This window comes from Rhinolophus ferrumequinum, chromosome 6 (genome assembly GCF_004115265.2).
Source record: "Rhinolophus ferrumequinum isolate MPI-CBG mRhiFer1 chromosome 6, mRhiFer1_v1.p, whole genome shotgun sequence".
Taxonomy (NCBI): Eukaryota; Metazoa; Chordata; class Mammalia; order Chiroptera; family Rhinolophidae; genus Rhinolophus; species Rhinolophus ferrumequinum.
The window spans coordinates 52,000,423-52,014,485 of NC_046289.1; the positions used below are offsets into that span (position 1 = coordinate 52,000,423).

Genomic DNA, 14,063 nt, shown 5'->3' on the forward strand with positions numbered 1-14,063 from the left:
GCAGGTGTGGGAGGAACGGGACTCATCCTTCCTGACAACGTGTAGCTGTGCTTTGACCACAGAATGCCAGGGGAGAAAGAAGAGCAATTTTTGAAATGCTGATGAGCCCAAGGTCAGCTACGGTCTCAGCAACTACAGAAGACCCTTTGGTTTGGTTTTGCCAGTTTTGTAGGAAGTCACAAAAAGGTGTTACTCAGAGGCGTTCCCTTTGAGGTCTCCCTTCAAGGGATAACCTGTTGGGGGGGGGGTCCCCTGAACTGTCTGCCTTCAGGTGCAGCACCTTTGCTGCAGTGTTCACACTGAGGTCCACCTTCCCAGGTGACTCCCAACAAGGACTGACCACAACAGGGACGTTAGCACCTCACCCGTTCTGCCCAACACAGGGCCCCTCTATGCGCAGTCTTCTTGGACCCCACTGGATAGCCCGGGACTTTCTCAGAACTCCAGGGCAGTCTGAGGCTCTTCCTCTCTAATCCTCCCTCTCCCCTTCTTCCACAGATGCCAGCCCCGCAGCACGGTCTGAAGGCGACGGCTACTCCTGATTCCTTTCCCTTCTGTTTCCCATAAAAACTACACCCAGTAAATCCCCTGCACATCCACCCACCTTGGCATCTGCTTCCTGAGGACCCACGTTCAGGAGCCTACCAACCCACACAGTGTGACTGGGCCTCACTCTTGAAACAGGAAGTTTTAAAGAAGTCCTCATGAAATGTAGCCATAGGAGGGCACTGTAAATAAACTGGATCGCCCCAAAAGAATGTAGACTCCTGCAAAGATGGGCTGACAGCTTCTTGGGGTGGATTTTACCACCATTTACCTGTCACAGGATGGCTGAAGAGGAATCATCCTGGGAGCTGGTTATAAGGAAAGCTACTATTTATTTTAAAAAATATTTGCCATTTATTGAGTACTTATTATGTGACAGGAACCATGGTAAGAGCTTTCCATACATTATTTCATTCAATACTTAAAACAATTCTAGTATCTCCATTTTTTCAGATAAGGAAATGGAGTTAATTGGATATTGAGCTTGGACTTGAATTGAGGACTGTTTGATGCCAAAGTTAATACTCTTTTAACCTTTAACACACACACACACACACACACACACACACTCTCACACGATGTGATGTATATATTACTTTCCATAGAACAAAAAATACATTAACTAGAGAAGAGAAAAATGAAAGAAAAATAAAGTAGTAGAAAAATTAAAGCCACTAAATAGAATGGGCTTACAAATTGGTAGAGAGGGCGGCCGGATGGTTTCGTTGGTTAGAGCGCAAGCTCTCAACAGCAGGGTTGCCGGTTCAATTCCCACATGGGTTGGTGGGCTGTGCCCCCTGCAACTAGAGATTGAAAATGGCAACTGGACTTGAGCTGAGCTGCTCCCTCCACAAGTAGTTCAAAGGATGACAACTTGGAGCTGATGGGCCCTGGAGAAACACTGTTCCCCCAATTAAAAAAAAAAAAAAAATCAGTAGACAAAGAAAATAAAGGCAGGGAGATTTTGTGGGAAAAGTTTTAAGTGTCTTGATCTGTTGTTACTAGATATTATGTTCTCTTGGAAACAAACAACCTCTCTGGGCCTGTTTTTATAAATCTATCAATAAGATGGTTAATGAGATGGTCTCTAGATTCCACTTCAGCTCTAATATTCTGTAGTTTCTTCTTGGATGGAACTTTTAACTTAGTTTATTATTTTGTATAAAGAAAAATCAAACTAAAATGTTTAACTGCTTTCACCAAATCCCACCATTACTAAAATGATCCGTTGGGCCTCCAGTGTGAACAGTGGACTTCAGAATTCACCAAGAGAAGCAATCTGCCAGGATGCCGAGAGGGTGTGATAACGACCACAGGTATCACACACAGGCCCCACAGGAAGTTTGTCCACTGTTTTTCTCAGGCTCTCGCTTGGCATGAAGTCCTCATCGCTAATCACTATGCATATTTTTGTGGTGGTGTGTGTGCAAACTGGGATGAAAGCAGAACTTTTTATCTGAAAAACAGTAAGGAATACCATTCCCTAATTATAACATAGGCTTTTTTTGTGGGAAAAGGGACATACACCATGTGAAAGTGCTTTGAAGGATGTTGATTTGAAAAGCCTCACCTGAGTCTTTTTCCATCTTCGTTTTTCTCTAGATCTGCAAATGAGTCGATGTTTAACTACTAATTGATGTTTGGTCAACTTTCAGGGAGAGGCTAAAAGGCCTCTATCAATAAAGAGAGAAAGAGGAGAAACACACATCTCAGAGAAGCTACAGACTTGATTACCAACTTATTTCTACAAGTCTGATTCTGTCCTGCCAGGTTTCCCAGGCAGATAATGTCGCAGATAATGCAGACAGGAAAGGCAGGGTGGGTCTTAAAATTCTCACCATACATACAAAAACGCAACTATGTGAGGTGATGGATGTGTTAACTAACCTTACTGTGGTGATCATTTTGCAACATATACATATAGCAAATTATTGTGCTGTATACCTTAAACTTTACAATATTATATGTCAGTTATATTTCAAGAAAGCTGGGGGAAAAAAGCAGTGTGGACATTTCTGGGAGGAATGAGATGGAGGAAAAAATGCATTATTCTTTGAGAGAGGAATGTAAAAAACTCACTGGCTTACTATGTTAAAAAAAGATGGCACATTTATTGCTACATAAATGTTATATACATATTGTGTTTTCTGTTACAGTGACAGAAAAAATTTTGAACTTCTTGCTGCTGGTTGAAAGGTTTATCAATAATACCTTAAATTTGACACAGGATACAAATCTGCAGTAAACCAACAATGGAAACTGGAGAACAAGATGAGAAGCAATTCATCTCGGACAATTAGCTCTTACAATACTCCATAGGTACTACACGGTATGCTAGAATCCTACTATGGTCTTAAAATGCTATTGTAAATTTCTGATATTAATGAACAGGTTATGGTAAATAACCCTACATTTTTACTACCTAATATAATAAAATAAAGTAAGAAACTTTTTACTGAAAACTTTTCGATTTCAAAAATCTAGAAAGAGTAATATTTAGAATTCAAGAAATTTTCTTACAAGATTATTGTATAAAAGACTAGCTACAGTGAAAAATAAGCCAAATGTTTTTTTCTTTCTATTTTATGAAGGAAAGCTTCTGGGCATACTGCAAAGTCTAATATAGCGAAAAAGACAACAAGCTCTGAAGAAAAAAAGGCCAGGCAGTGGCGTATGTTCACTCACACATCATAAGCAACAATTTCTGTTTAGCTGATTAACACTGAAATGAAGAACAAGGCCACAGATAGAATCTGATGTAATTGGAGGATATATGCAAAATAAAGTAACCAAAAAAGTCCACTACGTTCACAAAAGACTGATTTGTTAGGAATTGTCCTGATTGGAGGATCTGACGTTCTGTTTTGTTTTTGTTCTTTCAGATTAACAGAAATCTTTACGTTACATAGTGATTTGGGTCCTTTCTTCTGTGTGCGGACTGCCGCTGTTGATATTGGCGGAATTATTATGCCAAGTCAACATCGTTTAGCATGTTTTTCTCTCCCAGATCTTGTTGCGGTGGAAGACAGATTTCATGGAAGTTTGAAGTTATTATTATGTCTTAAAAAACAACTCTTAAGAATTAGAGACACAGGGTGCCTTAATGCACACTTTAAGATGGACTGACAAGTACTGGTTCAATGCTGATCTGGCTCATCTTCTCGGGACAGGGGCAGATGGTTTGCAGTTGATTAAATCACCCACTGAATTTCTCCCTACTGACCAGCCATCCAAATGACAGAGAAATAAAGGCTAGGATAAGGAAACATGGGTGACCATTGCTCTTGTATTCCATTAAGTAATTAGCCTCAGAGTGGTGTGTTCATTTATCACACTACCTGCCTTGGTGACTACTGAGTTTTGTTATGTTCGCCATAACCACAGCCTGAAAATCTTCTTTGTATTTTTAAATCCATTTTGTGCTTACTTATAGCTAACACTTTACAAGTACTATACGTAGTACTTACTGCTTGGAAAACAAAGCAATTTCTAAATAGTAGATTCTTTCCTTGTAATTTACACTTTTTGCTATTACAAGCTTTACTATGATATCTAGAAGCTTGAAAAGTCTTGGTTATTATTAGAAATAAAGCAATATTTATTTGGGGGAAAATCCAGGGGACAAAATTTCCCCTTTCAAAATCTTAGCTAGGCTCTGGTCACAGATGGTCTCTGCTGATCTTTGTAAGGTAAGTATGCAAAGCACGTTGGGCTACATGGAGGCTTCTGGACTGTGACCATAAACTACTCAGATTCAGAGACCAAATATAACACCCACAAAGAGAAAATAAAAATGAATGAAAAAATGAGCAAGAGAAATGCTATACCAAGTAATATTTTCCTATTTCATGGAAAACACTATTCATATGGCAAAAAGATAGGAGAGGGCAACGAAAGACTTTTCCCTTCCTTTTTAAGACACTAATAGGTATGCCAGGAATGCTAAGGGCCAATGGTTGTCACTGCTTTGTTCTCTGCACGTGAACAGTTTTAACGAATGCTGGCATCAGCTGAGTGTAGATCAGCTTTCCACATCAACTTTCTCCCTTTATGTGTAGACCTTACAGTTCCATAACAATAAATAAAATCTGTAGTTACAATGCATTTGTCAATTCAGTTTAGGCACAAGGCAACTTCCACGGTGAGTGGAGAGATTGAGACAGTCTCTGATTGTGCAGAAGCGACACACTGCTTGCAACAAAGTGATATGTTGCCAATGGGCTGACGTTCGTTCTATCTGATGGGCTTCCTGTCTTCACTTCTGATGGAAGTGTTGACCAGTTGCTTTGATCGTAGGATTACATTTGAGTTTCTTGCTTCAAGTGTTTTGTTTTTTCTTCTCCCTCCTATCAGGTTTATGTCTTCAGATAATCTGAGTTGTCCAAGTCCTTATGAGGAGAGGTCACCTTCTATCTAGCCTACTGATAACTCTGGAACTGTGGCAGAGAGAGCCAAGGGAGAGAACAGAACCAATTAGGACATCATCGTTAAAAATAAACACCTTCCCAGAAAATAAAAAACAAAACACAAGTTGGTATTCCTCCTTTATACCCAGGTTTACAGTAAATTAGCAGTCTGCTAAATGTATAAATGAGCTTCTTTCTTTCAAGTAGTAATTGAAATGGTTTTACTTGGTGTATGTGGTTAGATTTTTTAAAGATCATGTGATTACAGAATCACAAGTTACAGGATTACACAACAGCTGTGACAATTATGCAAACCTTGATTCTGGCAACATTTGAGTTGGCAATACCTGAGCTTTGAGGTTCTACTCATCCATTTCATAGTGCGGAGACAATGTTAAAGCACACATTTATTGCTGAATCCAGTCCATCATGCTGTGTTAGTACTTCACAGCTATCTCCTTTAAACGGAAAGTTTGAAGGCAGGGACCCCTTTGTATTCATTTTCACACTTATCCCAGTTCCTGGTTGACAGTAGTGCCCAATAAATGTTTGCTCAAAGAATTTTTAAGAAAATTTTACTCTATTATAGTAAAAATTTTCTTCATATTTATGTTCTCAATATAATGTACACAGTACCTCTGAAATTTTCCATTTTAGCCTTTTTTTTTTTTGATGGAAATAGCTTTAGGAAGAATCATACTTTTCACTTCCTTACTAAACAATAACCACTATTGTTCTGTAACAACAGACTGATGCTCTTAGGGATGGATAACAGACACTCAGAGCTACCTGCCTTACATCATGTGGTGCTCAATTCTCCTGCTTTTACGTCATTCATTTTGTGGTCATTTATCAGCTATTTTGATGCTAGCAGTTGTTTTCCTGCTGCCTAGTCTCTTGCTTGTGTTAATCTGCTATCTAGTTTTATAAAGAATTGAAGGTTATCAAATAAAACCAGATGATTACCTTTATGAAATTATCAACCTTTAAGACGTATTTTAAGATAATAAACATTAACCTATAAAATCTAATGGAACAAAGGGCATTTACTATATTTCTTTAAAAAAAAGGGGGGGGGGATTCCTGACCTCTTCTTGACATGTGAGAACGTTCAAGGTTCAATTTTAATCTAAGTGGGGGAATTTCCTCATTATAGAGATAAGGGTAGAGATATGAAAGCAGTATGAGATACAGAAGCAGTAAAAGAGCAGGAAGTAAACAGAAGGGGTAAAGAGAGATGTGAGGTAGGGAGAGAGTTGAAAGGAAAGAGCCAGAGAGGCTAGGAGGAGAGTAAGAACAAATGGGTGAGAGGAGGGGGAGAGGGGAAGGGGGAAGGGGGAAGGGGGAGAGGGAGGGGGAGGTGAGGGGGAGGGGGAGGGAGAGGGAGAAAGGAAGGACACAGGCTCTGAGATAAAGCATTCTTTTCACAGTCCGGTGATTACCCGGGACATGAGCATAAGAAGTTACCTCTATTACTCTTCTTTGAAATGATCTGCCAATTTAGAAAGTCACTTTTGCATTGAGAAATAGTAGCATGTTTTTATTTTAAAACTTGAATGTCTATTTTTGAACAAAAATATTTATTTTTTTTCATAATATTCTGTATTTTCCACAGCATATCAAAAAATGGCTTGGGTTTTAGAGGATCTGCAAGTTAACTGGCTCTTGCTGGAAGTCTCTCTGACATGCATAATGATTATTTAGGATGCTGAATGTTTTTTGTGGGGGCGGTGGCTTAGTTTTCTCCAGTGTGCTAATGTTAGAATTATAATTGACTTAAATAATTACATCAACATTCCTCTTCTTGTCCCCAGATGAAATCTTCAGGTTTGGTCCTAGGAAGGACACATGTAGAAGTGGTAGGAACCAAATTTTTCAGGAAAGGGTGATTGACTAATGTTTGCAGTTTACAAAATATTCTATCAAATTCCAGACTTTCAGCTCAAAATGACAGCCACAAAGCTGACCAAATAAAATCGTACTTAAAATTTTTTCCTGCTCCACACCTGCCACCCATTCACTTCCTTACTGCTATTAATGTGCCGATGAATCCATGCTGCTAGCCAAAGGGTTACCGATCAAAATACTGAATTACAGCCTATATTAATTTTTGCCGCCTAAATAACAACTTTACAACTTAGAATATAGACAATGTGAATGTATATAGTTAAGAAAAAGATGATTCACATTAACTACTTGGGCAATAACCTTGTATTACTTTTATCACTTTGTTAAAAAAAAAAAAAACAAACCACAAGGAAGTGAATTGTGTTTAGTCCACGAAGAGGAAGATAAAAAAAGTCTTTCAACAAGTGAAATTCCAGAGAGAGGGCATTCTGGTTCTATTATATATAACACCTTTACATTCATTAGTAGATTCCAGAAGGTGCAACTGGTATGCTCCCAGGGAAGGAAGATGCATGTTACAAATGTGTGTTATTGAACCAAATGGAAACAAGCAGTAACTCTTGTATATAAAGATTTCATGGCAAAGAAGAGGTAGATGGTTAACAGCAAACTGGTTTATGATACAGTAAAGTATTTCTGAGTAATGAGGAGTATGAGTGGTAGCAAACTAATTTTTTTGATGGAAGAGTCATTGAACTATTTTCTTCTTGCATCAGAATGACATTCATGTAGAGTATACATGATGATCCAGAACAGGAGAACCCCAAATTTTTTATAATAATCACAGGATACTCTCATACTTAGAGGAGAACAGTGATTTGGTATAAAATGACCCTGGCTCTCTGATTATACAACAGAAAGGTAAACACGTGAACTTTACCATGACCAGTGCCTGTTCAAAGGTTCTAACTCAGTTTAAGATAAATCGGGTGATTTCCTTACACCTTTTTTCATACCCTCACTTACCTGGCTGATGTTTACATATGACCCATAGGGTTGGTAGTTTCACTAAGCCCAGGATGGGTTCCTGGCAGTGTGGTTGGCGGCTCTGCCGATACGGCAGAAACTTTTTCTTCTTCCCTTCTCTTAAGGCAGGCTGCTTTGGGGTTAAGATTCCTCTCTGAAACAGGAAAATAATTTGTGTCATTACAGTCACAAGTTATGACTCAGGGACTCTTAGGTCTTAAACTGAGCAAACTGCTGTTATGTTTTCTTTCTGTCGGTTTTACTGTATGGTAATCCAAGAGTGAGACATTACTACTCAGGAATTCCTAAATCTGGAGGTCATTTCTCTAGAAAAGAACTCCCGACTTTCCTTGAAGATGGGGTTGATATACTCTGCTGCCGGCATTAGGGAAGAAAGCAGGACACAGGCTGAGGGTTTCACTGTTCATCTCCATGCCTCATTCATTCTCTGCCCTTCTTGGTGTTCCAGATTTGCAGCCTTTCTGATTTCATTTTTTCTGGAAAATACTCCTCCTGTCTTATAGTGGAAGGGAAGAGAGGGCAGAAGCAGTGAAGTAGAGAGGAGACTTAGGGATCCTTAGGGATCCAATTTTTCCATAGCAGACCTCCAATCAGGCATCTTTTCTAGGTCTGATGCCTCCTCTAATGATCAGTATGTCTGAAGGCGAGAGGCTGGCAGGGCTGGGGGCTGCGTGTGGCAAAAGGTTCTGCTACTTGTTGGTATTCATTCCTGCTCCACTTAACTTCTTGTCTAAATAAGTCAGTTACCGCACTCTACTTTCTTTTCACACATTTTTTGCTCTCTCATCTGCTATTGTTTTCTCTTCCATCTGTCCTTGTGGGTTAATGCCACTTTTATTAATTTCATGCGATTTTAGTAAGGAGTAGAGTATTATCAATGAATATGTTAAGACTACCTACCATGTGTGACCATCTCATTGCAACTAAATTAAAATCTAGTGGGTGTAGGACTTGGAAATTTATTTGGGAAATGAAAAAGCCCTAAGTGATTCTGGAACCAGCCAGATTTGGGAACCACTGTCCTAGTTCAGTCATCTTCAAATTCACTAAGAGACGAGGAAACCAAAATTGTAATAGTTCTGCTGTCCCTAAATTATCACCTGAAGAGAAGTGAGCTGATAGCGCTGACCCGTGAAAGAGTTTGATGGGGAAGTGTTTGACCAGTTATTTAATCTTTAGTAAAGCTGAGCGTACAAACATGAAGTTAATATGTGAAATCTGCTGAGGATTGGTAAAACTGTAATGGTAAAATTATAGTCATGATAATATAAAGGCTTAGAGTGGCAATGGCAGGGACCAGATGGGATTTAGTATGTGGGGTATCATGGCACAAAAAGTGTTCTGGCAAAATCTGAGGCCTGGAAGAAAAGCTACTCTTCGGCTCTTGTCAAGATACACTGCTCGGCCTGGGTGTGACTGCCCTCCTGGCATAACCACTTGTCTAGGTATGCTGAGTTGTGCGTAGCCAGATACAATGTTGGAGCACCATCCCAGCCCAGACAAGACCCTAAAGGAGACATGTAAACAAAATGTATGTCTTTCTAGAAACCGCTGGGCCCAGGCACTGCGGGGGTACAGCCTCTGCAGCGATGAAAAAGTTCTTAAAAGTGAACAGGTTACCAAAACAACTCAAAACTGCTGGAGATAAAGTCCAGGGAAGGACAGTGGCTACATTAAACTTTGAGGGGATCGCCACACACAAGGCACAAGTATTGGGGGCTGTAGGACGGGTTAGAAAGCCTGTTTGATCGCCAGCCATGAGAGTGCCTTGTAAGGAGTCTCACGTGGATCCCAAGGTTTTTACATTAAGTCGTAAAATAAAGGCTCTGGCTTTGAAGCCCAGAGTCTGAGGGTGGGAGTAAGGTAGGCCTTCATACATATTAAAGTAGTCCCTGACGAATTTACAGTTCATTTTATTTAAGTTTTGTTCAAACTCTAATTAATTAGTCAATGGCTCCTCATACAGAGCTTTCCAGAAATGTGTGAAAAAGTGAGCATCCATAACAGTGACTAGAAAGTTATTAGGCAGCTGTAAGAACCTAGATGTTAGATCTTCTCTCAGATTCAGCTTTGCTATTCTAGGTACTTGAGTGGAACCACTACAAAGTCAAATCTTACAAATGAATAAGGTCCACCCAGGCATGGTAGAGTTCGTAACTTTTTTCAAACACTGGGGTGGTTCTCATTTTTATGGCTTGGATGTATCTGAGAGTAGGTACTTCCGATCTTTAAAAAAATGTTTTTAAAAACACAAATGACTCTAGCTCTAATAAACTGTGGGAAGGCAAGATGTTGTACAGAAATAGTACTGTTGTCCAGACAGCAAGACTTTCACAGTCCAGACAGAGGCAGTAGTCTTGACAATAAATAAGTAGAGTCAGGGAAGAAAATATCTTGGGTGGCACAGGATGTACGTAGTTGGACCACTGAACACAGCTATCTTGCTATCTTCAGAGTGACACAAAGGGTGTCAAGACACAATCGAAGAAGAATCTTTGGTAAAGTGACAGGAGATATTGAAGGTTCAAGGAACAACTGCTCCTGCCCTAGATGAGCTGTCAATAATCAGAAAGTCTTCATGAATATCGCAGGTAGTCTATAACTCTTTGAAGATAGGTGTCATTTACACTTATCCTTTACAGATATTTCAAGGGCCTTAAGACAATAGGAGCAAGTATCTGGCTTTACTGGTAGGTCGGTTATGCATGAAATAATCTATTTATCACTCTCATTAATTAAATATATTGGAGGAAAGTGGATGGATATTTAATTACTATTGTATGTTTTTCTGAAAATGTGTTCCAGTTCTCTAACTCTGGTTTCTTTAAAAAGAGTAGTCCTCCTGGAACCAATACTGAAGGTCCATGACTATATAGTTGTCATCCATCTGTCCACTCCTGTTCTTTTTTCTTTTCCAACTGTCTTTTTAAATAAACTCTTACACAAAAATCCAATAAATAAGAAAGACAGAATTGCTCTCAATGAAGAGAGGCTAGAGGTAGGGGCTGAAACTTAAGGTCACATCTAAAAATTCTTTGCAAAAAGGCTTAGTATGAAGCATTCGTAACTTTGGGTAAGATGATATATAAGTAATATGCAAAAGAGCAAGATCAACTGTAGAACCTTTCAAGGGCTTGCATTAATCGATAACTTGGGGTCTAGCACATAGCTGGTTAGGACAGAGGAGGTGTGCAATAAATGTTTATTCAAAAAATGAAGTTTCAAAGTATCTTCAGGATTCCATCAAAACTCTTGAAAAGGAAAACAGCTGGGGGAGTTGTCAGAGTCAGCAGTGGATGGGCCTATATAAATCACACTTTTGCCCTCAGGGACACACTGGCCTCCCAAGTTCATGGAATTCCTCATCAGAGATAAACAAAGAAGCCCTGAGACCTTGCTGACCTGCGCATAAAGGACATCCGTATGAGGCAGAGCAAGAGGAGCCATGGCCAGGCTTCCTGTTAAGCAGTACACCTAGTAGGTGCCCCAGGGGAAGGCAGGCAAGACACTGAGCACAGAGGAGAGAGGGAGGACAGGTCCAGGAAGGTAAATCAACAGTGTGGGAGATCAGGGTCAGTAAGAACAAAAGGCGCAGAGCAGCAGGCGGAGGTGGCTGTTCTCCGCAGTTACACAGGGCTACTCTCTACCGATCTGTGGGAAGCACGCAGCCTATGGATACTGGCCAACACAGTCAGACAGAGGCGAGAGAACTAGAGAGAACCTTGGTTCAGAAGACGCACAACTGGCCTGTCTGCCCACCTGAGGCAGAACGTTATGGATCTCTGCTGAACCTACTTACCTCTGACTTGCTGTTCTAGACTAAGAATGACTGCCACGGCCTGATGAAGAATAAGAAGCTTTGTTTGGGGTTTTTCACTCTTTAAATGAAGCTGACACATTCGACCAAGCTCTTTGAATGCCTCATTAATATCCCGCACACGCAAGCGTTCTCTGGCATTGTTAGCCATCCGCCTTTCCTTCTCCCTTTCTATCTTCTGTTCTGGGTTCAAATCCTCATCTTCATTAGTGCTGCTGGAAAACAAAGTAACAACTTCTATTAGGTCCCCTATAAAGCACAGATAGGCTTAATGTACAAAATTATAAAGTATAAAGATGGAAATGAAAATTACCTATACATTTTACCAACCAGTGATAGCTACACTTCACGATTCTTTCCAGTCTTCCTTTAATGCACATATAGAGTTAGATAGTTGAAATTACACCACATCCATTTTTAAATGCTTTCTTCATTGCACATTATAGCATGAAGACTTCTCCACAGTAGTGAAACTCTTCATAAACAAAATCGGAACGACTACATCCTCTTCTAGCACCTGCCACTCACAACGTGCTCAGCAGCATGAGCATCACGAGGAGCTGGTTAAAACTGGGATCTCAGGTTCTACTCAAACCTACTGCATCAGAAGCTACATTTTAACAAGATCCACAGCTCATTCACGTACATTAAAGTTTGAGAAGTACATCAATGTATTAATTTGCATAACCTGTGCTCTTAAATATATTCTGGCAGTCACCTGGTGAAGAGGAAGAAAAGCTTAAGACATAGAGTGAGAGGGGCCGGCCCGGTGGCTCAGGCGGTTGGCGCTCCGTGCTCCTAACTCTGAAGGCTGCCAGTTCGATTCCCACGTGGGCCAGTGGGCTCTCAACAACAAGGTTGCCAGTTCAATTCCTCGAGTCCCGCAAGGGATGGTGGGCAGCGCCCCCTCCAACTAAGATTGAACACGGCACCTTTTGAGCTGAGCTGCCGCTGAGCTCCAGAATGGCTCAGTTGGTTGGAGTGCATCCTCTCAACTACAAGGTTGCCGGTTCGACTCCCGCAAGGGATGGTGGGCTGTGCCCCCTGCAACTAGAAACGGCAACTGGACCTGGAGTTGAGCTGCGCCCTCCACAACTAAGATTGAAAGGACAACAACCTGAAGCTGAATGGCACCCTCCACAACTAAGATTGAAAGGACAACAACTTGACTTGGAGAAAAAGGCCTGGAAGTACACACTGTTCCCCAATAAAGTCCTGTTCCCCTTCCCCAATTAAAAAAAAAAAAAAGACACAGAATGAGAGAAGCATCTCCATCAGTATCTCCATCAGTGGTGATGATTTAAAACACAGGTGAACCAGAACAATTTTTCTGAAGGACAAACTGGCAAAATAAATCCAAAGACCTAAAATCTTCATTACCTCTTACTCAGCAATTCCAACTTAAGAAATTCATCCTAAGGATATAATTAGAGATGTACATAGAAATTTATGTAAAGGAAGTTGATCCAACAGAAATATTATATTAGCAACACACTGGCGTCCAATAATAGGAGGTGGGTTAGATAAATACAGTATATCTAGACAATGGTCTACTATGTAAACTCTAAAAAAAATTAAGCTGCAGATTATGCCAAGTAAAAGACGCCAGACACAAAAGACTATATACTGTATGATTCCATTTACAGGACGTCTAGAAAAGACAAAACTATGGTGATGGAAAGCAGACCAATGGCTGCCAGGGGATAGGAGAAGATACTGATTACCAAGGGGCATGAGAAAACGTTTTGGTAAAAGTATTCTTCTGCATTGCAGAAAACAGTCAGGCTTAGATGATAATGTTAAAATTACACTGTTAAATGAAAACAGTTGAAATTATAAAAATTATACCCAGTTTAATTCCAATTTAAACTACATTTATGGAAAATGAGATATTCATTGAAAAGTAAACAGTGGTTAAGTCTGGGTAGTGGAGTTTCTTGTGAGTTGTGTGTATACTTTTATGTATTTTCCAAATTTCTGTAGGGAAAATGCACTAAGATATCAGAAAAACACATTTGAGGGAAATGCTTTGGAATAAATTTTAGAAAATTCTATTTACATTTCAGAAATAAATTACTGAGCAGAACCTTAAAATGATGTGCACAGAGAACAGATGTTTCCACCTCTTTTTTAATACCTCTAACTCCTTGGAATAAAGAGTAAGTACAAAATAGATTCTTACTAGCTAATTGTCAAGAATTACATAAGAGTATTTAGTAACAAAGAATCACTAGCTGTTGGACTTCAATGGGACTTTTACAAATCATCGAGCCCAAAGATTTCCAAATGTGGCCATTTAGCAGCATCTTCAGGAGCACTGAGCAAAAATATAGCTTCCAAAGGTCCCACTATCTGAGATACTGATTTAGTGAGCTTGGGCTGGGGGACCAGTCACTTGT

General features: G+C 39.9%; 1 protein-coding gene across 17 annotated transcripts in view; it reads right to left on the reverse strand.

Annotated features, from left to right (window-relative positions):
* Positions 1 to 1,676: 1,676 nt before the first annotated feature.
* TCF12 (transcription factor 12) overlaps positions 1,677 to 14,063 on the reverse strand; it is a 390,613-nt gene continuing 378,226 nt past the window's right edge. For 13 of the 17 annotated variants that reach the window (XM_033108034.1, XM_033108033.1, XM_033108043.1 and 10 more), the window contains 3 exons: positions 11,647 to 11,879; positions 7,827 to 7,980; positions 1,677 to 4,982 (listed from right to left, as the gene is read on the reverse strand). In XM_033108034.1, the coding sequence (XP_032963925.1) occupies positions 7,838 to 7,980; positions 11,647 to 11,879 (376 nt within the window). In that variant the 3' untranslated portion in view covers positions 1,677 to 4,982; positions 7,827 to 7,837. The remainder of the gene's footprint in view (positions 4,983 to 7,826; positions 7,981 to 11,646; positions 11,880 to 14,063) is intronic. The other 4 variants (XM_033108044.1, XM_033108040.1, XM_033108038.1 and 1 more) reach the window with 1 other exon arrangement.